This window comes from Thunnus maccoyii, chromosome 2 (genome assembly GCF_910596095.1).
Source record: "Thunnus maccoyii chromosome 2, fThuMac1.1, whole genome shotgun sequence".
Lineage (NCBI taxonomy): Eukaryota > Metazoa > Chordata > Actinopteri > Scombriformes > Scombridae > Thunnus > Thunnus maccoyii.
The window spans coordinates 3,483,970-3,511,862 of NC_056534.1; the positions used below are offsets into that span (position 1 = coordinate 3,483,970).

A 27,893-nucleotide genomic window follows, 5' to 3' on the forward strand; every position below is an offset into this window, starting at 1 on the left:
TTCGTGTCCACTGACCAGAAAAACGGCCCGAGCAACCCGCCGCTGCCCCGCCTCCTCCTGCGGTGCATGATGGTCGGTGTACCGGGTGTATCTGCTGCCGTGGACTCTGTTGTTTTCCTCCCGGTTCCTCCGCTGTTTCTGTGATGGTGAAGAGGAGAAACAACGGCCGCTGTGTTTCAGACGACAGGTACGGAGGCAGCCGGGGCCCCGCTCTCTCTGACCGGCCCGGCGGGTGTAGTTGCGCCGGGCTCCTCTCGCCTGTCAGCGGGTCGGTCTGCGTGTAACCGCCGCTGGACGCAACGGTAGCTTAGCATTAGCTTAGCATTAGCTGTGGCAACACAGGCCGCGGATATCCAGAGCTTCATCAGCGCTGTCATCCAAAGTAAAACTGGTTATCAGCGTCTTGTGTCACTAGTTAGTGTTGGCTTCAGTGTCAGCTCGGTGGATGTAAATGCTAATAACTGCAGGCAGTGAATGCACCGCAGCTAAGCTAAAGCTAATGCAGCTATCTGACATTTCAATCCAACGATAACATAACTGTGTGAGGCGAATAATTTAACCCAAAACATAGTCATATTAATATTGAGCTGACATATGCGTGATCCATTTTTACGTTGCACGGGGTGAAACTACTTACTTTGATCTTAAACAGACTGAAAGACAACATTTACTTATCAGCAGCTGCACTAACTTTAAAAGAAGGGTTCACAATTATTCAACTCTGTCTTAAAACAACAGTCAGGAGCCCAAATGAACATTGAGACATGTTTTTCTTGCTGTAATCATTCCTCCTGTTCATATTGATCCCTTTATAATGCACTTATAATGGAAGTGATGGGGGACAAAATCCACAGTCCTCCTTCTGTGCAAAAAATGTATTTAAAAGTTTATCTGAAGCTGATATGAAGCTTCAGAAGTGAGTATATGTAGCTGTTAGCTCTGCTAGCTTTCCATTATCTGTCGATTATTTTCTCGATAATTAGATCAGTTGTTTGGTCTTGAAAGTGTCAGAAAATGTCTTTCAGTGTTACCAAAGTAACCTAAAATATCTTGTTTTGTCCACAATCCAAATATATTCCGTTTACTGTCATAGCTTGAATTAGAGAAACAATTAATTGATTATCAAAATAATTAGCTATTAACGTACTGTTGATCTACAAATCGTTGCAGCTCTACTTTGATTTGCTTGTTTCGTCCAACAGTGCAGAATCTTAAAGATATTCATCTGAAAGCAGCAAGAAAAAGCAGCAAATTCTCACTAAACCAGAGAGTTTTGAGGTATTTTTGCTTGCAAAATGATCAACTAATTGTTGCAGCTTTAAATTTAAATCAAGTGTGACAGCAGAACAGCTCAACTTTTAGGAAGTAAAACCTGCATCTCAGCCTTTCATTGATGGTTTCCTGTCATATTTTTGTGATGAGTGTATTTAGTATATTATGTGTGCAGAGAAGAGCTACGATTCACCTGTGAAATGTCACTTTGGGCTCCAATGTCGGACGAGTCTGGGAACTTTTTATATGTGTATTTTCTTATAATCCGTCCATGACTTTACTACCTGAACCTAACAACACATTTCACACACAACTCCTAGTTCACTGGTCAAACAGCAACCTGTGAATAGTTGTATCATGTCTGCGGCTTTTGTCAAGTCTGAGGAACTGACCCCAATGATGTCATAATGATGTCAGCAGGGTTTTCACAGATGGGACTTGAGACATCTTGTAAATGTATGTAACATTTATCTTCAAGTGTTTGTATTGACTGAGAAAAGAAACAGATGCAAAGATCCAGAAGAACTGAAACATCACTTGTTAAATCCAGTTCTTATAAGAAGCTCAGCAAGATTTAAGCATCACAAATTAAACTATTCACTAAAGTGTAGAAACCTACATGGACGCAGGGATATCACTCAGGTTTACTGATGGATTATTTCAGTGCAGTCGCTGCTGTTTTGTTTTTCCTGTAATCCGCCTCACATTTACTGATGAATTATTGTTTTTCATTACGTTAAAATAATAATTTGTTGTCTTGCCAAACTAAATGAATCAGAGGAAGGAAGTGCTTTGTGCGGAAGTATTATTCTAGAAATATTGGACATTTGTTGATGGAAACACAGAATGATAAAGTGCTGGTTATTCTTCATCCATCTGTTGTCAGCTGATGTGCCCGCAGGCATAAAATAAGTCAAACAGCACCTATGATAATCCTCTAAACTTCTCTTCAAAAACAGAAAAAATCGTCCAATTATTTCTATTTTTACTCTCAGAGGTCTCAGAGAGCAGCCGGTCACAGCTGCCAGCTGACGAGTCTGAAGTTTTACACTTTGAGAAAAAAAAGATGTTTTTTAAACCAAAGGAGCTAAAAACAGCAACAACAGCGGCGGTGGTGGCGGCGGCGGTGGTGGTAGTAACAGTGAGGCTGCAGACGTTTCCTGTAATCCTCTCATCAGTGTGATGGGATTATCAACAGAGGGTCCTACAACACTCACAGTCTGAGCAGTCAGATTAGAACTGACAGTCAGCACAAAAACACATCGGCTTCACACGCGGAGCCGCTCAGTACGACGTTCATTTAACACGTCGGTCCGCACAGGAAGCTGATTCTCTGCAAACGTTCTTTAATGCTTATTGAAGAGGAGGAATCAGAGATATGAGTGTTTGTATCTAAGTTATCGTTCTAAACAAAGCTTTTTATATTTTGACATTAAAGACTTGAAAGGTTGCTTACATGTAAAAGAAGCAATGCAACTTTATTTGTGTAACAAATCTCTTAGCAACACAACACATAGTATTGAGGAGTATTTATTTGATTTAATCGTGGAGCTTGTTCAGGAGTTGAGGACGTGTCACAGAGTTTGAACGGCGGTTTGAACTTTGGTATCGGTGCTCTGAACCTGCCGCACATAAAAAACCGTCACAATCTCACAGTTAACTTTCAGTTCTGCAGCTGCAACCTGAAGTTCAAACTCACTCTGAGCAGGTGTCACTTCCTGTACTAAAGATAAAACAAGGAATTGATCTATTAACAAGTCCTGTGTTGGTATTTAAAGCCTGTATGGACTCGGCAAGCGTCAAATTCACTGGGTTGAAACAGCTTGTCACTTGAATTTCCAATGAAAGTACTATATCACAGTAATAATTGATATCTAATACCTGCTGTGTGTGTGTCCAGCTAGCCTCCTGGGAGGCGAGTCCCAATGCCATGGCCTCCAGCCACAGCTCCTCCCCAGTGCCTCGTCCCAGTGGTGGAGGCCGAGGTGGGATCTACCACAAGGAGCGGGAACCCTCCTCCCCTCGCTGCCGGCCTGTTCGCTCCCTGCCTGACGTCTGCCCCAAGGAGCCCACCGGTGGGGAAAAACTGCTCTTTTATTAACGTCTCAGCCTTCGTAAACGTCACTTTTAAGGCTCAAACACACCGATTGATCTGTTTATTTCTTTTTCTATCAATTTGAAATGCATGAAATGACCGTAAAGTCCAAGGTGACGTCGTCAAACTGCTTCTTTTGTCCCGCAATAGTCCAAAAAAGATATTCAATGATATAAAACTAGAAATTTTGCTTGTTAAATGACTTGAACTGACTTAATTGATTATAAAAATTGTTGCAGATTAATTTTCTGTCAATGGATGAATCCAATTTTGGAAAAGTTGTGACATCCCTGACTCTCTGTTTTCCACGCCGTCCTGCAGGTGAGGGGCGGGGCCTGTGCGACGGGCCGTCGGTGGTGGCGGAGCACGACAGGTGGACGGTGTACAGCTCGAAGGTCAACCTCCCCGCCGCGTTAAACGACCCGCGCCTCGCCAAGCGGGAGTCTGACTTTTTTACCAAAACATGGGGCCTGGACTTCGCAGAGACGGAGGTGATGCCCTCGTTCTACCTCCCCAACATCACCAGGGAACACTTCGGGCCCTACCTGCAGGAGACAGCTCAGGTAACACCCCGCCGTACCTTATTCACAGCGTCTTTTAAAAGGCGGGAGGACGGATTCGCTCAGTGTCAGTGTGGATAATCCTGATTAAAATCTTTCTGCTGGTGAAGGAGGAATTTATGTTTCATGTTTACTTTACTTTCAGCTTCGCTCGGTTGCGGGTGTGTCGAAAATCCTGTTGTACCTGTAGGTTGATGTGGCAACTTTTAAAATCTCAGCCAACTCATCCACATGTTTTAATGGCCTGATAGAGAGGAACAACAACAAAAAAAACAGATGAAAAGTTGTGATACTTTGCAAGAGTAGATTGTTGTAATATGAGCTACAGGTGAGATTTCTATTCAGCCAACGGTCTTATATGCAAGCAAGATAAATCTGAGGGGTCATAAGTGAACAATACAGCAGAAGATTACTGAAGTTACTCTATAATTTTACATATTAAAGCTATAATATGTAATTATTCCACATTAAAATGTCTAAAAACAACTAGACCTGTGTTATATATGTTGTTGAGTTGTGTACTTACATTATCTCAAATGTTTCCAACAAGTTTCAAACCCAGAGAAATCTGTAATTTAATCAAAGTAACGGTTTCATTTGGTCGCCTGTCAATGACGTCATACCTCCTCTACCAAAGAGTAAACAGGCACAAGATGCATACGGCGGCGCTGTGTTTGTCCACTACAATGGCGTCTACCAAAGAGTAACTTACACACATACAAGATAATACATCGGCGTTGTGGTTGTTCCACACAAACTGTTATAAATGGACTTTTATTCAGTTTTAAGCCACGTTTTCATGATAAATTTAGTTGTTTTTAACTATATCTTTTAGCCGGAAGAAGGATTTTAGTCATTGGACGTCTGGATCTTAAGTTATCAGAGAAATAAACTGGACAAACGTTAGCAGCAGCTCGGCTAACAGCCCCTCCAGGAAGTCCTGTGGTCACCAAACATCGTCGGAGAAATATTGATTTTTTTTTTTTAAGTGAAACAGCTTTAATGAGTATTTTAACGATTTTAATCTGCGTGTACATTTGTTTTTGGGGAGGAGGAGACCTCTGCGGATAAAAACATCCTGAACGATGAACACTGGAGTAATCCTATCCCTGGTTATTTAACAACGAAGACAACAACTCCTATGATCCCTTGCTACTTCACATCATCATCACACTCCGTCTTTTGTTATTGTTTTGATTGAGACCTCTAGCAGCTGAAATTACATATTGTGCGTTTAAAGCCCTTAAAACCTTTAGAAAATAACTCTTTGTTTGATTTGAACCAACGAGCAACATTCGCAACCTGTGATTCTTTATTTTAATGTGTCACAAGGAAAATAAAAGACAAAAGGTTCACGTTTTTTCAGGCTGATTAAAAATTTTGTAGATTTTGTAGTTTTTGTGGATTTTGTAGTTTTTTTGTGGTTTTTGTAGGTTTTGTAGATTTTGTCCTTCATCACTTACATTCAGTTTAAATGCTCGTTAGTAACCAGGTTATCCAGAGAAACCAGGTTATGTGGTGAACCAGTGAACATGTTTACATGCTCTGTACTATCTGGTGTATTCATGCAGCATATCAGGAACCAGATTTCTCTGCTACCCCCAAATTCATTTTAGTTATTGATTTTTAACTGTATAATGATGGAAGACGCTGCTGATCAGACTGATCTGATCTGTAACCTCATGCAGAAAGAGTTTCATCACAGCCAGTATGTACAGGAGTGATGTTTGAGGCCATGACTGTTTCATTTGGATGCAAGTATTGTGTTTAGGTCTGAAACTAACATTTATTTTCACTATCGATTAATCGGCTGATTATTTTCTTTAATTGATGAATCTGTTAGTCTAAGAGTTGTTTGAGAATAATGGAAAACGATTAGATTTATTTAAATACCTTTTGTTCAACAAACAATCCAAAACCCAAACAGATGCCGTTTATTTAATGTTTATTTAGGGACACATACTGTACATAGACTGAACTTATGCTACATTCCAGTTAATTTATTCATTTATCACAAATAAAACCAGCAACTCTTCACATCTGAGAAGCAAACTTTGGCATTTTTACTTGAAAAATGACGACCGACTAATCAATACAGACACAAAAAAACGACGTGAGTCTAGTTTTTAGACCAGTTGAATCCCATTTGAATGGATTTAATATTACTTTTTAACTGGTAAAATACTGGTGAAACCTTTTTTTTTTTCCTCGATCAAACTGCTCTTTAGCAACATCTCTTGCAGCTGTTTCTTCCTCTCGTGTCATCACTTTCCAGCCTTCTAGTTCTGATATTAAGATGTTTGTTGTGGGTATTTTTAATACTGTAGCGGTTCACCACAGACGGATCTGTTGAGTGGAAACGCTGCACCTACTTCACCCACAGTCGAACATGAAGGAAAAGCCACAAACACCGAAACTGTTTTTTTTTTTTTTTTTTTCCCTGCTCTACTGAACATTTCAGCGCTGTAACATCCTGACTGCTTCACTGATAAGATCATTAAAAAACAGTCAAATACTCGGCATGAAAATGTTTTTGGGGGATTTTTCAGACGTATTTTTATCTTGAACTGAGTCACACAGCAGCATCTACATGAAACGTTGTTTGTTATGCTATTTTTACTCTGAATCTGTGACCTTTGCAAAGTTTTAAAGTATCTTAATGTTAGTTTTTCTCCTCATAATGTCGAGTTTCTTTGTGCCTCATCTGCACTTGAGTGGAATCTTTCATCTGCATATTTAGCTTTCTATTTAGTATATTTTATGCAGATTTGTGTTTAGTTCCACGTAGCAGTAAAAAAAAAGAAGAAAAAGTCCCCTCAACATCCTCAAAAAAAACACACTTTGATGCTCAGACCGACGTCTTTGTTCCTGTACGAGTCGTCTAGTTTTCAGAAATGTCACACATCGAGTGTTGTTCGCTTCTCAGAGCGGCGTTCTCTTCATTTCCTGCTTCAGGTTTCATAATGATGATTTCTTGCTGACGAGGAAATAACAGCCAAGACTGAGGAGCAGCTGTCAGACATTCCTCTGATGCTTCCTTATTCCTGCTGTCCAAAGAGGAACTGGGAACTCTGGAAACAGTGGGGGTTTTTTTTGTTGTTGTCAGTTAGCGCCACTCTCAGGCTGATTAGACACATGAATCTTTGGGAATCTCATGATTAGATTCAGATTCTTTGTTCTTGATTCAATAAATAGAAAAGGAGGGCGTCGTCTCTCGCTCCAGTTCACTGAACTGTAATATGAAACATAACTGACAGTGAAGCTAACTGGTGATGATGAAGGTCCCAGTCTGACCAGCAGAAATAAGAAAAACGTGAGAGTACGCAGCTTTTTTAATCCAGTCTTAAAGTCTGTCGTCTTAAATAACAGCTACGCCTCAGTGTTTGCAGTAAAAACAGAAGTCTGTGTGTGTTTGATGGAGTAAAAAGGGAAACAAACAGAAGCTTCTCTGCTGAAACACTAAGACCAGGGAAAGACTACATTACCCAGAATTCACAAAATCCTTCACCTGCATCTCACAAAGTTAATTATTAAGTAAAATTCGCCCATTTATTTACCTTTTTTGAAGGTGAACTATGAGACTCCTGCCTTTTTTCTACTGTCAACATGTTATTAATTAACATTATTACATTAAATATTTCCTCTGTCCTGCTACAGGCAGTAATGTTAGTTATTAAATGTGATTTTTAGTCAAACCTGGCTGATTCTATTGTTCCAGACCTTTGAGCTTAAATGTTTAATCCGGCTGATCAACGTCCAGATCGCGATTAATGAGTCATTAATTATATTATTAAGAATGATTGTTATATACTAACAGGAAGTATCCTTTATCATCGCTAATTGTTTTTATTGATCTTTGATAATTTGACTGTGAAACGACTATTAAATTACTTTCTATGTGATGTTAAAAATGTTTTTAAAAGTCTGAAATGTAACTCAGTGAAGCTGCAGGAAACTTGTTCAGAGAGACAGGATGTGAATTATCTTCTACACTGGTTCCACTGGTTTTTAATGGATCTGCTGGTCGTCTGTGTAACGCTGATAATGGATGTTTGTGGATTATGTGACTCAGTGGAATAAAGTGCTGTTGTGTTATGAGCTGCTGCTGTTGATAGACTTTTAGTTTTAAATCCTGAATCTTTTTCTGTTTTTTATTTATTTATTTATTTTATTCTCAGAGGGAAAGAATTCACGAACGCTGCAAGACGATCTGTCCCAACAAAGACGACGTGGACGCCGTCTCCAGTATCACCACCAACCACGGTATGAATTATTAACCAGCTGCTGCTGCTGCTGGGGACTCTCCCCGCCCGCCTTCAGTCCATTAAACCACCAGTGGAAACACACACGTCACCACAGACGGGCCCACAGATTCTTCTTCTTCTTCTTCTTATTTTTTGAATGCAAACATAAATTTAAACAGCAAATACATGTTAATTTACTTGAAAAACACCTGAAACCTCCAGTAAACTCTTTATTTGTTCCTGGATTTTGATATAAATAATAAAACAGTAGTTTGACTCTGACTGTTGACACTTTCATACATTTAGGACGCTTGTTTATTTATGTATATTTGTTTTAAATAAAGGAAAATAGAAATGCTTCAGTCAAGGCTTCAAAAACAGGTTTCATTTATCTGATTTCTGTTTCTTTTACTCACATTCAACACATGTTGGACAGAAATAAAAGTAGAAATATATAAAAATATACGACCCATCATCCAACTTAGTCATTTAGAAAGTAAAAGTATTGGTGTGTGACTGATTTAGAGCTTTTCTTGTTTCCTTTCAGATAAATCCAGAGCTGAGCTGGAACAAGTCCCGAAGGTAAAAACATTTCCTCCACTTTATTCTCTCGTTTCTGTTGGGGGAGAATGAAAGAAAAAGCTTTAACACTTGTTATTTTAACCTCTTTAACTCTTTGTTTTTTTTCTCTAAAACTTCCTGTTAGCTTTGTTTTTTTTTTTTTTTTGTTATGATTGTTTCACGACTGTTTGCGTCCATTGTTTCCTGCAGGTTTCCAACTAAAATTGATAATAGTCACATACAGGAGCCAAAAATACAATAAATTGTGAAACTTCCTGTTTCATCTGTTTCATCTTCCATTAAAGCCTGATCAGCGTGTTGATGATGGTCGATATAATACCCTGTGTTTGGACTATATTACTATAATAACCGTACAAACATGCATTCTGCAAGAAAACAACAAGTTTCCTCAAAAAAGTGCATTTTTCAGATCGGAGGTTTTGCTCTTCGGCCATCGATATATTGGTTTCAGTATATATGTAGCAGCAGGATGTGTGTGTGGATGAGAACAGCTGCATCATATGTTGGTATATTCAGCCTTTCTGGGACTTTTATTGTGAAGGAGACTCTGCTTTAGTGTCTCTGTAACTTGTGCCTGGAGGTTTGTGTGAAAGTGATGTTTATGGTTTCCAGTATGGATCTTTTTTTAAAGGCACCGTCAGCGTCTACTCAGTGGAAAAGACGAGGAAGACGAGGGTTAAAAATACTGATGAAAACAGACAATTTCTCCTTTTCGTCTTTAATATTAGATACACCAATTAAACCTCTGTGTTTGTTTGTTTGTAGTGTGTACATTTCAGTTTCTCTGTTAAATTTAAAATCGGCCAATCAGATTTTTTCTTTAACTCTTTAAAATATTGATGCCATTAAATCCATTAAATATGTGGCTTTACTGTGATTTGTCTGTGTGCAGATGAAATAAAGTTTTTGATTTTGCCGTGTAGCTTTAAACATGACTGTTTCCAGCTTCTCTGAGCTGAAAAACAACGTAATCAACATTTTAAAGCTAATTATGAAACTAGACACATTACAGAGAGTCAATTCATCCAAAGTCAGGTTAATTGATTCGTATTCGTCAGTCGGTTTAGTATCTTAATTGTTACGTCCATGAATTTTGCGTTAATCTTAAAAGATAAAACACAACTCAGATCTATATTTTTCCGTCTCCATGACGACCTCGCGTCACTCGGTGTCTCTTGATTTGTGTTTTCAGATCTTCATGAAGCCTGAGTTCGCTCTGGAGGATCCGGCCACCTTCAACGCCGTGCTGCCCTGGTCGCACTTCAACAGCGCTGGAGGGAAGAGCAGCAGAGATGTGGCTTCCTCCAAACTGCTGCAGGAGAAGGTGAACACACACACACACACACACACACACACACACACACACACACACACACACACACACACACACACACACACACACACACACACAGAAGCTTCACAGCTGAGGCGTTTAGAGTACAGGAAGACTCGGCGGGAGGAACTGAAACCTCTGATCCTGATTGGTGTTTGACGCTGCAGCTTCTAAAATATGAAATTGAAGCTTTCTTTTCTCATACATGATAATAAACTGAATACCTTTTTGGATTTTGAACTATTGATCAGACAAAACAAGACATTTGACGACATCATCATTTATAAACGAGACCATAATCACAATAACTGGTGCCATAAATCGCCCAGTTTTAAGCTTTTCTTCTAAAATTTAAGACACGTCTGGATCTTTCAGGAATTAGCTGCCAGACAAACATTTTATTCATGTGAAGATATTAATCTGTTCTGTGTCTCTGCGTCGCTGCAGCTGAGTCACTACCTGGACGTGGTGGAGGTCAGCATCGCCCGGCAGATCTCGCTGCGCTCCGAGGCGTTTTTTCACGCCATGTCGTCCCAGCACGAGCTGCAGGACCGTCTGCAGGAGACGCAGCGGGCCGTGGCCGTCCTGCGGGGCCGGACCGCCGCCATAGACCGGGTCATGTGTCAGGGGCCTTTACGGGCCCTCCGCACCGCCCTGACGCGCAACAACTGCGTGAAGCTGCACAACAAGCTGAAGCTGATGGCGGCGGTGCACCAGACGCAGCCCACCGTGCAGCTGCTGCTCTCCACCTCCGAGTTCGTCGGAGCGCTGGAGCTCATCGCCACCACCAAGGAGGTGCTGCAGCAGGAGCTGCAGGGGATCCACAGCTTCAGGTGAGGAAGCAGGAAGTCAACTTTTTATTGTTGTCAAAGCAAATACGACTGCAGTTTGTTTGTAGAGAATAACAGACTGACAGCTGATGTTCCAGATGTTTGTTTGTTGTGTATTTGATGCATCTTTGCCTCGGGTGAAGCAGCTTTGAGTGAACTTGTTTCCTGTTTCCACACATTTAGTCACTTTGTGTTCAGGCTGAAACAACTTTTATCACCTGATCAAACCATAAAAAGGCCAAATTCATTCACCAGTTCTTCCAGTTCTTTCAAACTGGTGCTGGATGTTTGGTGACATAGTGACGTAATATTCTGCTGGTGGCAAAATGGACGTGAAGAGACAAGCTTTGTTGCTTCTTATTCAGCAGAGCACAGTCGTAAAAACAGTTAATATGATATCAACGGCTGCAACTAACGATTATTGTCATTATCAATCTGCTGATTATTCTCTTGATTAGTCGCTTTGTCTTTAAAATGTTGGAAACTAGTGAAAACGGCTGATGTTTGTCGTCACGTATGATGAGTCAATGTCTGCAATTAAAGTTAAAACTGAAGAATCGGCATGAATATGAATCCAAACTGACATAAAAAAGCTGAAAATGTTTCACATTGATGTTGTCAGTTATCCAGAGACGTCTGATTATCATTAAAGATGTTTTTGAGTCATTTTTATCTCACAGTTTATCAGTTGAAGCTCATTTAGTTCAGACAAAAACACATCTAACCACAGACGACATCAAATCATTTAATGTGACCTTTAAAGTCTCAACAGGAAGTGTAGCTGCTGTTTTCAGGATGTCAGAGTGAAAACCGCTCAGACTGCAGCTGCACCAGTGAAACACTGCTGACATCTGTCCGTCCTGTTCGTCCCCTTCAGACATCTGGGCTCCCAGCTGTGCGAGCTGGAGAAGCTGATCGATAAGATGATGGTGGAGGACTTCAGCATGTACGCGCGGAGCGACCTGAACCGCAGCCTGAAGGACGAGCCGCAGGTCCTGGAGAAGGTCTGACAAAGCCATGACATTACAAACTGTGAAAACTGTATTTAACGTTCATTTATTCATCCCTGACATGTCACCTGATGTCCCAAAAACAAAAAAAAAAACCTCCTCAAACTCCTGATTATTCCAGATGAGAATTATAAATGTGCAGCTTGTGTTCGGTGTAATAATCCAACTAAACAGGCAGGTTTCACTCATTTAATCCACACACAGATGAATTATGAATCATTTCAACATGAATAGATGTAGTACTAAACAATGTTTTACATTTCTTAAGTGTCTTTATTAAATATAAAATCAGACAATTAAATTAGTATTCAAAACACCCCCGTTGTTAACACAATTTTGAACTCGCCCAACCTAACGGAGACTGCTGGGTCTAACTGTTCTCAACGGTTACTGAACGTTTACTGAATCTGTGTTTCTCCGTAATGACACAACGAGAACCCCCGCCAGGCCAAAAAATATTTCTTAATATTTGATATCCGAATGAATATCCATTCATTCGAAAATCGACAGCGTTTGGGAGTCTCTGAGCAGCGCTGCTCCGGTACGTGAGTCAACCTCTGTCGTTGCCTGGGAAACCACTGGTCGCGCGGCTCCGTTAAGGAGTATGTTTGCGTAGCGAGCGGGAAAGAGCGAGGGACAGAGAAGTGACGGTGGATGCGAGCGGAGCAGAGGAAAAGGTTAGTAATAAATTGTCAGTCTGGCAGTAAATGAACAGTACAGACTACAGTGTGTCAGTTAATAAATGCTAAAAAGTCACGTCTGTTGTTTCCCCAAATGCTGGAAAAGTGAAGGGGGTTAGCTCCAAAGTTAGCAACAATGGGTTAGCATAACCTGAAGACACGAAACAGAGAAATGTGTGTCTGCCGAGGTTACTGTGCTCTCTGTCTTGTCTCATTACAGTATTAAAACCAACTAATTGACACTGAGTCTTGTTCGATACGTTATTGATCACAGTGTTTAACTTTATCCATTTTGTCAAACTGCAGTTTTGAGCAGTGAATGTTTCTTCAGTTCTTTTATTATGTTCACAGACTGTTTGCAGCTGCGTCACAACGTGTCAGTAATGTAACTCTGACAGTAAACAGGCGGCTCGTCGTCCGCTGTGTTGCTTTATTATTTATCGACAGAAAGCTTCAAAGTTGTTTTTCACAGGAATGAAATGAAACCAGCAGCTGCCTGAAAGACAGGAAGTTGTTCTGTAATGTAAGAGCGTCGGCTCACTGAGCTTCTGAAAAACTTTTATCTGACTGAAATAAGAAACGTTTCAACCCAACCTGCTCGTCATCATCAGGAAAATGACCTAAATGATGAAGAGCAGCACCATGCCGACATCATCATATGTACAGTTCATATGAAGACTCGATATATAATCAAGATAAAAAGATATTATCAGTATCTGGGAAAAAAAAGCAAAAAAACCATAATAATCACGCAAAATATATCACAAAAATATAATATATTAAAATAATATTTAATTATTTGTTGTAAAAATATAATTCATTGGTTCGTTTTAAGCAGGAAGGAGTTTTCTCTTCACGACACTGATGTGAAACGTTGTGTATTTAATCACAGGTTCACAACCCAAACGCTGCCTCACTGAAGGTGACACACACACACACACACACACACACACACACACACACACACACACACACACACTCACACTCACACTCACATTAAATCCATGAAATCATGTCTGCTGCTGGAATCGGCTCAGTCGTCCAGATGTGGATCAGTGATAAATTGAATAATCCTTGGTGTTTGTTTTATTGTGCTTGGAGTACCAGACGGGTGGGGTTAACTCATTCAGGATGATAATTTTTCGGTGTCTAAACATTAGAACAAGTTTGTACTGATGTTTTGTGCCGTCTGGTCTCCAAACAGATTAAAAATGTTTGATCGATGCTGATGATTAATCTTTAGGTTCAGGTCGGGAAGCAATTCAGTCTCTAATCATGTAGCGATTTAAATAAATAGAATTATTGTGAGACATAATTCTCTCTAATGAAATCTATAAGTAAAGAAAAAAACAGAAACACCTTCCAGTCATGTTGTGCATCAATCACCTGTTTGGATTTAAAGATCGTACAGTTTGTTGTCTAAACCTGGAAGCATTTATCTCTCAATCCACAATAATTAAAAAACAATAAATCTTTTTCTCACTGTTCAGGAGGGTAAATAAATAATCATGGATCCAGATTGTGCAGCTCTGCTTTCAGTTCACTTTTATTCTTGTAGTGAAATCGCAGGTTTGTACAAACACAAACGGCAGATAATTCTGTCACTGTTGATTCTTTTAGTCGCTGTGGCACTAATTAAGGATTATATTAATTATGGATACGTTGCTTCTGATGATGTTAATGTTTAATCTGAACATCTGGAAGAAATCTTAATTTATGTGAAATTAAAACTCATCTCCTGTCGTCGTCGTCTGAAACCCTGCAGCCTGTTGAACTCAACTTTCATGAATTTAAAGGACCAGTTTGTAGGATTTAGTGGCATCTAGTGGTGAGATTACAGATTACAACCAACTGAAACTTCTAAGCATGTAGGAGAACCTACGGTGGCTGTAAAACTGGTGAAAAACACTAAAGTCCTCTAGAGCCAGTGTTTAGTTGTTACTGTAGAAACATGTCAGGCCCTGCTCCCCTCTGCAGATATAAAGGTTAATTCTAAGGTAACGAAAACACAACAATTATTATTTTCAGGTGATTAAACACTAATTAAAACATATTTAATATTATATTCCATTTCTGCGGAGTCTGCTCCTCTAGATGCCACGAAATTCCACAAAATGCACCTTTAAAATCTGCTCAGATGAGTCGAGGACTCAGTATTTTTCTTTATGTGTGTGTGTGTGCGTTGCGTGCGTGTGCGTGTGCGTGTGTGTGTGTGTGTGTGTTTAGGAGCGTCTGGCGTCGCTGGTGTTCGGTCTGCTGCGGCAGAGGAAGCTGGACTTTCTGGATATTTACAGCGATGAGATGATCATGGCTGCCAAGGCCATCGTCGCTCAGGTACGACACCTGACTCTCATCATCATCATCATCATCATCATCATCACAACTGTCATAGTCAAATATGTTAGAGCCCTTTTTTTTATCTTATTTTGCTGTTGAAGTCTTAAATAACGACCATAATGATCGATGCTCCTGACTGTAAATACATGTTTAGATTTTAGAGTTTCAGGATTTCTGTCGTGACTTTTACATGAAACTCAGACGCTTCTTCAGACACGAGACCAACATGTTCAGATCATATTGATCTCATGTCTGAAAGGATCAAAACAGTTTTTTAGTTGTTTAACCTGATGATCATGTTTGTGTGTTTGCAGTGTGTTGCAGAAAGTGTTTTGCACATAGAAGAAATAGACACTGAAGTCGTCACTAAGTGAGTACAGATGTTCATCTTATACAGATGTTCATCTTATACAACAGCCTGATGAGTTAATAGCTTCATACATAGAGTTCAATAATAATGATTTATGTGCTGCAATTAAGATAATGAAGCCAGTTAATCTGGTGTTTGACATTTTCTGTCTTTAGTGCCATCCAGTGGTGATGAGAAGTTATGATAAACTGATGACTGACTGTTTTTATGTGATTGTGTGTCTGAAGGCTAGCTGACCAGATGCGTCTGATGACCTTCCCTCAGTGGTTTGAGCTGCTGAAGAGCGTCTTTGACAGTTTCCTTCTCTTCCTGCAGAGGATCAAGGTGAGTCCGTTACAGAAACACTCAAACCAGGAAAAAAAGTCAAAACAGACAATAGTTCAACAGTTTTATTTCCTTTCCCTGCCGTTTGTCCGTCAGGCCACTCTAAACGTGATCAGGAACGTGGTTCTGGAGGTTCTGGACTCGTACCAGAAGAACCGGCTCCTGGAGGAGGCCAGTTCAGAGCCTGCGGGTCAGGAGTCCTCCAACGTCCAGCAGCTGCTGCAGGGGGAGGCCGAGCTGGCCTACCTCACCCACGAGGGTCTGTTCATCAGCGACGCTCTGAGCGAAGCCCAGCAGCAGCAGCAGGCGGCGGTCCAGGATCAGAACTCTGTGACGGGCTCCAGGATCCAACAGGGCCGGGCGGAACCGGACTCTGGGACCAGAGAGTCTGCCAGCAGGGAGCAGAGCTTCATGTATGTTTTCCTTTTCTCCTTTAGATTTATACCACGACAAAAAGACTTCTCATTGTTAAATTCTGTTTATAAGTTTCAAAATAAAACGTTACGACCAACTTTAGAGTTAAAATGTCTGTTTCAACTTTCCTCTTCAAACACAAGATGGAATTTAATTATTTTATTTATTTAACACATAACATTTTTCATAATTAAGCTTCTTGTAGTTGTGGTGCGTTTGTATTGTTGCACATGACGACATAAAAACATGTTTATTATTGTTGAAGTTATTTCCAGTCGTCTGTCTGACGTTGAATGTTTGTGTTCAGGTCCGGTGAGAACATGATGCCGTCTGAGCTGGAACTGAACCGGGTCCTCAACAACATCCAGGAGCTGCTGTACACGGCGTCCGACGTCAGCCACGACCGCTGCGTCAAAGTGCTCACAGCTAGAGCCAAGGTACCGCACGACCTCTGACCTCACAGCAGCTGGAAAAGATATTATTATCTAAACAGAGAGAGTTATGTCCCGGTTCATGTGTTCACACAGTTACCAGAGTAAATGTTGACTTTAATGTAAGACCTAAAATGTGTTTAAATGTCTGAAATTCTAGAAAAGGAGGTATAAATCTGATTTATAGAAGACTAAAACATTTGCGTGTTTTTACTCGGCTGCAGCAAAGACTGATTATATATAAACATCTTCTTGTTTGTGTAGTTTTTATGTTTTATTTTATATCCCACAGAAGTGACTTTTTTAAAAAAATGTTGTGCTTTAAGTTTAGCTTAAACTTCTACCTCTGTGTCATTAGCTGTAGCATCTTATGCTAGTTAACACACAGATACCAATATATGGATAACAAGCTGATATCGGCTGATTTTATCGGTCAAGCGCCACTTTGTAACAGATTATTGTGATTACAGAAATTGTATCGTTTCTTTCTGGAGTTATTTTACAGATTGTTGAAATTAAATGCAGAAAAAAATACTATTTGAAGGACAGAAATTAGTGACACGACTTCCTCTGGATGAGTTTTACCCATCAGAATAAACATTGTTATTGAATTTATTATTAATTCTTATCATTAATTCTCAGGACAGGCGTCTCTATAAACATGAGTGACATGATCTGATGTTTTATTTTGTTGAGTCACATCGGTTCACATGAAGGCAAACAAACAGGAAGTTCATTTAGCTTTGCAGAGGTGTGTCAGCTGTTTGAGTCTTAATCAAGGGGAGTCAAACTCTGAATTGACTCAAGTTCGTCTCCGTCTCTCCGACAGGACGGCTCTCTGGAGCGTCTGAGCTCGGCGGAGTTCGTGTGTCTCTCGCAGGCGGTGGACGGTTTCATCAAGGACACGGAGGAGCTGTGCGGCAGACGCAGCGTCTCCCTGAGGGGGGCGCTGCAGAGCCAGGCCAACCGCTTCGTCCACCGCTTCCACGAAGAACGCAAAACCAAGCTCAGGTAACCAGCAGCGCTTTAAACATGAGAGCGTTTGAATGTTTTATGTGCACTTGTCTGATGATGATGATGATGATGATGTTTGTTGTTCTTTGTCGCTGCAGTCTTCTCCTGGATAACGAGCGCTGGAAGCAGGCGGAGGTTCCTGCTGAGTTTCAGGATCTGGTGAACTCCATCGCTGACGGCAGAATCACGCTACCAGAGCGCAAAACGCCAGGTACCTTCACACGTCAGCTCCTGTAGCGTCTTAACGGCTCGTCAACAAGAACAGAAAACTCCCAAATATATAAATATTCCAGCAGTGACGGCAGAGGAAGACCACGTTGTTATTAGATGCTTCTCATTTGCTTTATATCACGTCTCCTCGCTGCTCTGGTGACCTGACAATAGATCTGGTCTGATGATCATGGCTCAGACTGACACGCCTTTATTGGAGGCTGCAGGATAATAACAGATTCATCTCAGGTGTAATATCGATCCCGAGTTTAGATGTTTATTCGTTGAAAGGAAGGATGTGTGATGATATCGTTCAAAGGAAGAGCTGGCGAAGTTCTTGTTTTGTAGACGTTTATTAGACGATGGCCATCGGGTCCATTCCATGTACAAAGATGGTCTGGGCAACGTACCACTGTGGATGCACAGCTTATATAGGGTTACACATCTGTATCTTATCATATGAATAACATGTTTTCCAGGGGCACTACCTCAGTTGGGAGCCGTCCATCAAGTGATTGACAGCGATCTCACAACATATTATGTGTCACAACATACCCACATCTGGAACAGTTCCAAACTTGACCATGGATCCATTGTTTGTATCTAAAAGGCCCCCCAGAAGGGCTATGCCATATTACCCAAGGTGTCATGCAGACTAGGGAATGTTTCTGTCACACGTCCAACATCCAAAATCAGTGAAGTACATAGGGTCAGATAAAAATCATACTAACATTCGTATTCTGATCCAACGTTTAGTTCAAATTATTGGATCTTTGGTCTGATAAAGGGAAGGGATTCTTCTTGTCATTGTCGGCCATTTTCCCATTTTAACCTGCGTCATATATACTGTAGTATTATAATCAGGGAGAGGAGACGAGTCTGTTGTCTATCAGCAGTAAAAACATTTCTCTGAAGACGTGTTTCCTAGATTCCTCTCCTCAAATCTTCTCCTTGAAGATGAAAGTGAGGAGACATGGAAGACAAATGAAAAGCACTTAATGTCACCAGATGTTTTTACTTCTGTAGAAATGGAAGTAAATAGTTTAAACGCAGCATGAAATGGGCGTCACTGTGGACTGAAACACTCAACATTCATTGATCTTCATGCTGTGATTAGTTACAGGAAACACGAGCTGCAGATTGAGGATTTCAAATGATCATAAACATGTTTCTGTTGTTCCTGCAGGTCCAGACGACAGGAAGCCGACTGACTTTCTGCTGGTTAACGGGCAGAAATACGCCGTCGTCGGGTAGGTTTAAACGCCGCTGACGAAACACAACAAACTGAAATCTTCACATTAAATCAATAGAAACTAAACCGCAGCGTAATGATTTCCTCTTGTGTTTGTGAAATGTTGTGAAAGTGGTGTTTTTGTTGTTTCTTCAGCACGGTTCTGCTGCTGATCCGGATCTTTCTGGAATACTGTCAGTGTGTCACCGACATCCCATCCATCGCCACCGACATGCTGACACGTCTGTCGGACCTCCTCAAGGTCAGAACCACCGCGCAACGCTCAGACAACATCAACCAATCAGTTTTTACCTTTTTAAAAGTATTTTTTGATTTCTGACTGCAGTTAAGTTTTACTAATCATGGCTAGAAAATGTAAATTTAAAAACATGTTGTCCAGTAATTATACTTTGTCTAATCAATAACAAGATGTAACTGATACTTTATTATTGGTTTTGGTCCCCAGTAGTCGTTAGTCTTCTTCTGTCCTCACAAAAACAACAACAATACAAATAAAAATTAAATTCAAATCACATTAATTAATAAAACAAGACAAATCAAAACAAGACAAATTGAAGATATACAATAAAAACAAAAACAGTCAAGATAGAAACAAAAATGAAGTAAAAATAATCAAAAAGGCTCCAAGATCACAATAAAAGTAATGTCTATAGAGAGCCGAAGTCATGACATCACTTCCTGTCTCATTCAGCGTTTCTTTCTTTGGTCTTTTATGAAAAACTGAAGTTTGTTCCTGCAGTTTATTTTCTATATTCTCAGACCGTTCGGCTCCACGACAGACAGCAGCTGCTGTCAGACATTTAAACCTTTTGTTATTTTAACAAAGTTAAACAACAGAAAAAAAACTACAACTCCCATTAAAAGAACTACAAGCGCAGCAGCGTCACTGTAACTTGGTCTCATCATTGTTTCTGTCTGCAGCTGTTAATCTAACCTGCTGTTATTACAGACACGTCTGAACTCGCCGCCGTCCTCCGCTCGCTCATGGACTCGTCTGCTCTGTCGAGCCGTGACGTTTAGCCCACAAACCTCTCGGACTTATGGGAAACGATGTTTTAAAGGCTGCTAAAAACATAAATGTTGAATAAACAACAGTATTAGATGGTTTTTCAGAAAACTTCTTTAAGTCTTTATCTAAACATTTGAAGCCACACGACATACTGGTTAAAGGTTCGGATCCAAGGCTGGATATTTTTAATTTTTAATAAAGTTACTCTATAAATGAGGTTTTACTATTTTTGTAACAAAATCCTGAAGTTCTGGTCTGACTTTGGCTCTGAGATTCATCAGTTTTTGTTTTTGTGACTTTCTTAAAGAAAATCTACTTTTGATGTTTAATAGTTTTGATGACATTTGACACTCAGAGTTTAAAGAAAGGACAGAACACCTCGTATACTATTTATAATTTTGAATCGCCACACGGACGTTTCGGGCCAGACGACCTTCCTCACCGTTCCTCTGGGATTAATTATAGACATCCTGGAAACAACAAAAGGTCCGTCCAATTAGAGACAAACAAACTAAAAGCAAAAACAATTACTGTTCAGTTCATGAGAAGACAAATAAAATAAAATCTCCTCATTCATGTATCAGATTCTTCACATCACAGACGAGCGTCGCACTAAATGACAAAAAGTTTGAAATTTCCGGACGGTTTTGCGTGACATCAACATGTCAGCTCTACGCTCTTTCCTCACGTTTAAAGTTTAAAACCTGCTCTTCTCTTGTGTCTCTGCAGCACTTCAACTCTCGGAGCTGCCAGCTGGTTCTGGGAGCCGGAGCTCTGCAGGTCGTCGGCCTCAAGACCATCACCACCAAAAACCTGGGTACGACCAGCTGCACACACCTGCCACATCTGCTTTTAACCCTTCAGTTAGTCTGAAAAGTTAAAGATCTGATGTTTATAGTCAGAAACTGTAACGTAAAAGTGGTAGCTTCATATGGTTTGATGCTAATATTATTGATCTCCTGCAGCTGTTGACTCTGAGCTGAACTAATATTCAGACTGTGTGTGTGTGTGTGTGTGTGTGTTTAGCATTAGCGTCCCGCTGCCTGCAGCTGGTCGTTCTCTACATTCCCGTCATCAGAGCTCATTTTGAGACCAAACTGCAGCCCAAACAGTTCAGCGTCCTCAGACACTTCGACCACATCACCAAGGTAACCACACAGCGATGAGACACACGCAGGAGGCTAAAAAACAAACCCAAATGACTTCTGAGAAGATCAATATGTCAAGTTGTTTTTGTTTCTTAAACTGCACAAATCTAAAAAAAAAAGAGTGAAAAATGTAGAGCTCAGAGTGCAGTTAGCGGTTAGCTTCAGAGATCTGGCCAGAACGCTGAATTTTATGAAGGCGGTGGACTCGTTTTTCAGGAAGATTGTTCACTCTGTCAGTCTGTGTTTGTGTCTATGATCAATACTTTGGTGATCAGTTTGACGTGTGTTCAGAGTTTCAGCATGCGGCTCATTGACAGTTGTTCAAACTGATGGGTTTGGATGGAAAATGCATCACGTTGTTGTTGTTTATAATTTTTCAGAGGTGATCAGAGTGTGTTTATGATCCTGTTGCTGATCAATAATGCTGATTAAATCCTGTATCGACAGTTTCTTATGAGTGAAGCTTTTCCTGTATTCACCACAGGCCAGTGTCCAGTGTATTTAGAGGGAACAGCAGGATAATGCTAACATACTTTATATGCTAGTGTTATGAGTATAATAACTGCAGCAGTCATACGTTACCTTTTTAAAACGCTAACATTACTTTTTCATTTTTCATGCTAACGTTACTTTATTGTTTTCATGCTAACGTTACTTTATTGTTTTCATGCTAGCGTTACTTTATAGTTTTCATGCTAGCGTTACTTTGTTTCCATGCTAATGTTACTTTATAGTTTTCATGCTAGCGTTACTTTATAGTTTTCATGCTAACGTTACTTTGTTTCCATGCTAATGTTACTTTGTTTTCATGCTAGCGTTACTTTATTGTTTTCATGCTAGCGTTACTTTATAGTTTTCATGCTAGCGTTACTTTATAGTTTTCATGCTAACGTTACTTTGTTTCCATGCTAATGTTACTTTATTGTTTTCATGCTAGCGTTACTTTATAGTTTTCATGCTAGCGTTACTTTATTGTTTTCATGCTAACGTTACTTTATTGTTTTCATGCTAGCGTTACTTTATTGTTTCCATGCTAGCGTTACTTTATTGTTTTCATGCTAACGTTACTTTATTGTTTTCATGCTAGTGTTACTAGGCTATATGATGGAGCTTCTGTGTTTGTAACGTGCTGCTGGTTGATATTTGGGATATTCTCAGTTTAGAAAGAAAGAAAAGTTTTGGAAATGAAGGTTTAGTGTCACATTCACCTCTAAATAGTGTTTTTACTGATTTTCAGCGAGTAGATTTATTTCTAAATGCAGTAAATATCCAGATATAAGCTTTCATAACATTGTGGGAACATGTTTTCTGCCCCCTGCTGCGTGTCGTCCTTAACTGTTGTAAAATTTGAAACTAACGTAACATAATTGTACAAATAGAGGCTTTAATACAACTCATCACATTTGAAACATGTTTCTTGCTGACAAATATTCTTTATTTTGTGAAACTTCTGTGAAATGTAGTAATGAGTGTTTCTGGGACTGATTGTTGCTTCGCAGGACTACAATGATCACATAGCAGAGATCTCAGCTAAACTGGTGGCCATCATGGACAGTCTGTTTGAGAAGGTTTTATCAAAGGTGAGATCCACTTTTACTCTGCAGTGTTTCTTCTGATACTTTATGTAAGTCTTTTATTTGCTCTGAAAAAATGTTGATCAGTAGAAACTTTTGGGAAATACTCATCTTCAGAAAGAAATTCAATACACCTTTAAACTCACAAGTGACATTACATGAGGTAATTTATTAGATGTCACACTACAGTAGAACTCCCCAACACCTGGAAACACACTCTAGGTGGTTATCAGTCATGTTATAGTTCAACATTTTGTGAAATACTTTCTTAAAATTTGCTTTGTTATCCAGAGTGAGACGATATTCAGAAAGAAATTCACTACATATTACATAACACCAGGGTTTCAATCAACACCTGCCGACTGTTTTAAAGACTAAACTCCAGCAGAAAATCTAGTTTTCATTGATCTCCAGTTGTTGAGGTTTTCTTCTAGCCGCAGTGATGTAGAAACACACTGAGGCTTCCTGTCAACTGTCTCATTGTTGTTCACCAACAAATAGTTCCAGTATGTAACACCCCTTAACATAAACAGTGGTGTAACTCATACAAATCGTCTTGACTTCAGTTCCACACTTAACCAAGCGGGAACCTCCGGGTCTGAAAAGTGAAGGCAATGCGGAAGTGCCTTAAACCTGCATTCTCTCTAATGGCCAGCAGGAGGCGACTCCACTGACTCCAACAAGATGACTGATTTGTATTGAAGTGTATGAGAAAATGACTTCTCCTTTGATTTATTACCTCTGTAAATAGTTTCCTAATGAGTTTATGGTCTCAATCACTAGTTTTGAGTCTTCATCAATACAGCATGATGTTCATTTTGTAAATTATGGTCCCATTTAGAGTAAAATAGATGATGAAGTAGGGTATGCCTTAGGGTGTCGTTGCCACGGCGGTGTGTGAGGCGCTGTAGTTGGACCCTGGGGAGCTCCTCCCCCAGCTCCACCCTCTCATCCAAATATGGTCACTTCTCATCACTTCTGGCTCCAAAAAAACCAAGATTGCGACTGTTAAAATGCCAAACTGGAGGCTTCAGAATGGGAGTCTATGCACTCAACACACAAACATGAAATTGATGTCAACCTTCTCAGAAAGAAATTGAATATTATTATTTCCCAAAATGTTGAACTCTTCCTTTAAAGAGTAACTTAACACCAAGTTTGAAAGCCTAATTTTACTGAGCTCCTGGTTCTGACCACAGCTGGAACACACCTGCAGCAAGATGAGAACACTGGAGGTCAATAGATATGAGATTTACAGCTTCATTAAACAGGCAGCAGATGGTGTTTTTTGGCTGATTTGAAGAGAATTTCTGACTTTTTAAGTAAAAACTCACTGAGAGGCTGCAATAGTAGCAACTTATTGTTTACTCACCTGTAAGAACAATAAAACCACAAAGTAAATATGTGAGTATGTGTAGACAGATGTGTTGGTTTGTTCATGTTCATGCTCCAGATGTGTTGAGTCATGTGACGTTGTTGTTGTTGTTGTTTTCTACAGTATGAGGTGAAAGCTCCGATGCCTTCGGCCTGCTTCAGAAACGTCTGTAAGCAGATGGCGAAGATGCACGAAGCCATCAACGAACTTTTACCTGAAGAACAGACGCTGGTGAGACTTATTTTTAAGTTTAATTTCATGTTTTTGCTTCTGGTTGAGCAGCGTCGGCTTAGAAAATGATGCAAAGAAGAAGAGAAAGATGATTAAAACTCTTCGGCAGTGTGAACAGAAATGTGTTGCCGTCTCAGACAGATGTGTTGGATGTTTGTTTTCTGTGCAGATGTTATTTCTGAGGATCAACGCCAGTTTTAAAATGCACCTGAAAAGGCAGCTGGCTCGACTCGGGGTGGTCAACGACGGAGGACCGCAGCACGGGTAACTTCCTGTTTTCTTCTAGAAAAGTCTCCGACGTTCAGCTGCTGAACATCATGAACTCTACGCCAACTGTTTTAATAATCAAATAATTGTTTTAGTCATTTTTCAAGCAAAAATACCAACGTTTTTTGATAATTTAATATTCTTTGTGATACAGGAGAGTAAACTGATTATCTTTGGGTTTTGGGCTGTTGGTCGACTAATCAATTAATCTAGAAAATAATCTACAGATTGATCAATAATGAGCTACGTCAGCAGCTGTGTTTCATTTTATTTGCATTTTTGAACGTGTGAAACATGCGTTGCTGCAGGTTGGTGGTGGTGGACGTGGCGTTCTACACGGAGAACATCCAGGCGCTGAAGAGCCTCGAGCGGCTCGACCTCAACATGGCCGAGATCTGGGAGCAGAAGAGGTGATGGAGGACGGTGTCGGGACGTCCAGGACCGACCGAACGACCGACCCGGCGACGGGTGGCCGAACTCGGGGCCCGGCGGCGGCGGCGGCGGGGGCCGGCTGAGGGTGGAGGAGGCCCGGAGGGACCAATAAAAAAAACAAAAAAAACCCAACAAAACCTACAAGAGGGAAGAAGAGCAGCGACATGCTGGGGGGGGCTTCCTGAACAGCTCCACCTTAAAAGACAAGTAACACACAGAGCCTCCTTAAAAACTGCCGCCACCTCGTCTCACTGTGTGCAATTCAACAGGAACACTAGTAAATTATTAGACAGTTTTAGAGGGAGCTGCAGGGTGTAGATAATGTTTAAGAAATGGTGGGGTAATTTATTTTTCTGTCGTCTTGGAAGCATTCTATACTGTGGCGGACTTTTTCTCCGGCCGGCAGCCACGATGGAGCCGAAGGGACGAGATTTTTTTTATCATCAACGCACACGGCAGCCGACTTTTTCTGTCTCTGATTTCGTGGATGTGAGCGACAAAGCTGTGGAAGATTCAGGGTCGAAGCTTCTTCGCTCTGAAAGAATCAACCCCGAAGTTCCTTCTTGGTGTTTTCCGAACTTTTCCCCCCCGAAACCTCGTTGATCAGCAGGTTTCGGTTGCGTCCGCTGTGGTGAAGGTTAACGTACTAAAAACGTCACAAGGGATTCTTAAATTTTTTTATACTCGAGACAAGATTATTTTCCCAGACTTCCTGGGAATCCAGACTGTTTGAGACCTTACTGGAAACGTGTAATTGAAGAGTTAATTTCCTGAACATTTTTAAATATCCAGACTGTGAAAGCGTCACAACTCTCAGCTACATCGTCGTTACCAAAGTGAAACACTTTCTAATGCGAGGAATTAAACTCTTCAATCGCACCTTTTTTGTTGTTTTTCTTAAACAGTCCAATCATGCATCCGGTTTTCTTCTGTCGTCATGGTGATCCAGTGGCGAAGGAGAAGTAGATTTTTTTTTTTTTTTATATATATATATATAAATGTAGTTATTTGATGAGTGCAGGACATGAAGCATGAAGCTGTTAACTGGACCTTTATCCCCCTTCTTCTTGTTTTTAATTTAATCTGCATGAACAGAAGCTTTTTGTTTCCTCAGAGGCTGAAACGACAGAACGGAACAGAAAATCAGATTTATTTTTTAATTTCTTAATTGGATCTTCTTGCCTTTTTTTTTTTTTTTTTTTTTTTTAAATGAGGGCTGCAGAAAGTGAAATTTTTACTTGGATTCAGACTCTTCTGGTTTGTTCAAAGTAAAAATCCTCCTTCAGACAGGAAGTGATAAAACTCACATAAAGCAGACGAGCTCAGACGTGAGGCAGAAGTCGTCGCTCCTTAACAGCTACTAAAGTCCATTTGTTTGTGTTCAGGCAGTTATTGGGTCTCAGCTGATTTACATCACATGACTAAACTAAACCAACCAAGGTGCTGTTGCTTTAAACGTTCAGATGTCAATCACGTTCTGCTAATTCCTTTCAAATCAATCAGCGTAAAAAACACAATAAGCATATTTAAACATGCTTATTTAAACAAAAGTTATAATTGTCTCAAGTATTATTGGACTGTTTTTTGGGGCCGCAACTAATGATTATTATATAAAGCTCTTAAAAAGCCTCCGTACACTACCTGCTCAGCACCAAACAACAGACACAGTTAGCTGTAGACTAGCTGGTGAACAGAGTGGAGCATTTAGCAGCTAAAGAGCCAGATATTTCCCTCAGGAGTTCAGAAACAGCTAAAAGAGAGTGACTATTGGACTTACATTCACCAGGTGGACAGAAACTCCAAATGGATGATAATTTTGCTGCTGGATGTGGAAATAAAAGCAACGGTTTGCTAACAAGTTCAACATATCAACTTTTAAAAAGCTGCTGATACGTCAGAGTTGAGTCACTGCAGGTTTAAACATCAGATTTTCTGTTCCCGAGTGAAGTTCAGCAGCTCTGAGCTCCGACTAAACGAAACATCTGTCCAGCTGCGGTCACATCACCTCGTTCTCTGCCAGTATATCATCAACACTACGGGCTGTGACGTCATGTACGGAAGCATTTTATCGCCAAAACTACAAGATTAAATCAGAACAGATACTTTCTTCCTCTCTTATTGCATTAATCAGCTGAAGATCTTTATACAACATGGACATCAATCAAATGGTGACTGCAATCTTTTTTCTAGCGTTTAATGCTCTTTTTTGGTGGGGGGATGTGGTTTTGATTATTTACAGCTTCTCCTTTTCTTTTCTGCAATGCATTGTGGGCTAAAAGTGCATCAACAGCACACTAAGAAAATCATAATATGTTTGATTTTATGTTATTTTGTCACATTTCTTGTGTAAATGCAGTACAGACTTAAAACAAGCTTAGAATTAAATATATATTATGGGATTGGAACACGACCCCTGATGACATCACTACTCCTCCATGTTTGGTTTGGAGTTGAGGGGGTCATGTGACGTTCAGCAGCTCCAACATTTACCTGCTGGACGAGCTTTCATGTTCTGATTAGACACGAACGCACAGATTTCAGTCAGACTTTTAAATCAGTTTGAGGAGAATTAAAACACAAAACTTCTGTAAAACATCATAAATACAAAATTATATCTTTATTAAGTACGGAAGATCAGAGCGGCTGTGGGAGCTATCATTTTATTTTATCGCGGGAAATTTGTTTTATTTAGATCATTTTTCCATCATCACGAGAAAACAGTTTGTTACTAAGATAACGAGATAATTAACTTGTGATTTCGAGATAATAGACAAAATAAAATGATTGCAACTACAGACATTCTCAGCTTCCGTAGCTTAGTGACAAAATAGCCCAAATAAATCTTGTATTTACAGTCAAAAACACTGTTTAAAGGGGATGTTCGGCATTTTGGGAAATA

At 40.1% G+C, this 27,893-nt stretch overlaps 1 protein-coding gene across 1 annotated transcript; it reads left to right on the plus strand.

Moving 5' to 3' along the window:
• On the plus strand, positions 1-26,701 carry vps54 (VPS54 subunit of GARP complex). Its single transcript, XM_042424699.1, has 23 exons — positions 1-187; positions 3,173-3,347; positions 3,689-3,930; positions 8,106-8,190; positions 8,719-8,753; positions 9,946-10,077; positions 10,534-10,919; positions 11,794-11,920; positions 14,833-14,940; positions 15,258-15,313; positions 15,541-15,637; positions 15,734-16,050; positions 16,359-16,488; positions 17,312-17,493; positions 17,595-17,707; positions 18,893-18,956; positions 19,094-19,199; positions 20,697-20,784; positions 20,994-21,115; positions 22,615-22,695; positions 24,188-24,295; positions 24,465-24,559; positions 24,871-26,701. Exons 2-23 carry the CDS (start codon positions 3,203-3,205, stop codon positions 24,974-24,976), a joined length of 2,925 nt encoding a protein of 974 aa, XP_042280633.1. The 5' UTR covers positions 1-187; positions 3,173-3,202; the 3' UTR covers positions 24,977-26,701.
• The last annotated feature ends 1,192 nt before the right edge of the window (positions 26,702-27,893 follow it).

What these genes read in the sequence shown, in the direction of transcription:
- vps54 (XM_042424699.1), top strand. Translation starts at nt 3,203, where the DNA reads ATGGCCTCCAGCCACAGCTCCTCCCCAGTGCCTCGTCCCAGTGGTGGA. An exon ending in AGCAGGGAGCAGAGCTTCAT is followed by an intron (nt 16,051 to 16,358) that starts GTATGTTTTCCT and finishes GTTTGTGTTCAG; the next exon opens with GTCCGGTGAGAACATGATGC. An exon ending in TGCTCACAGCTAGAGCCAAG is followed by an intron (nt 16,489 to 17,311) that starts GTACCGCACGAC and finishes TCTCTCCGACAG; the next exon opens with GACGGCTCTCTGGAGCGTCT.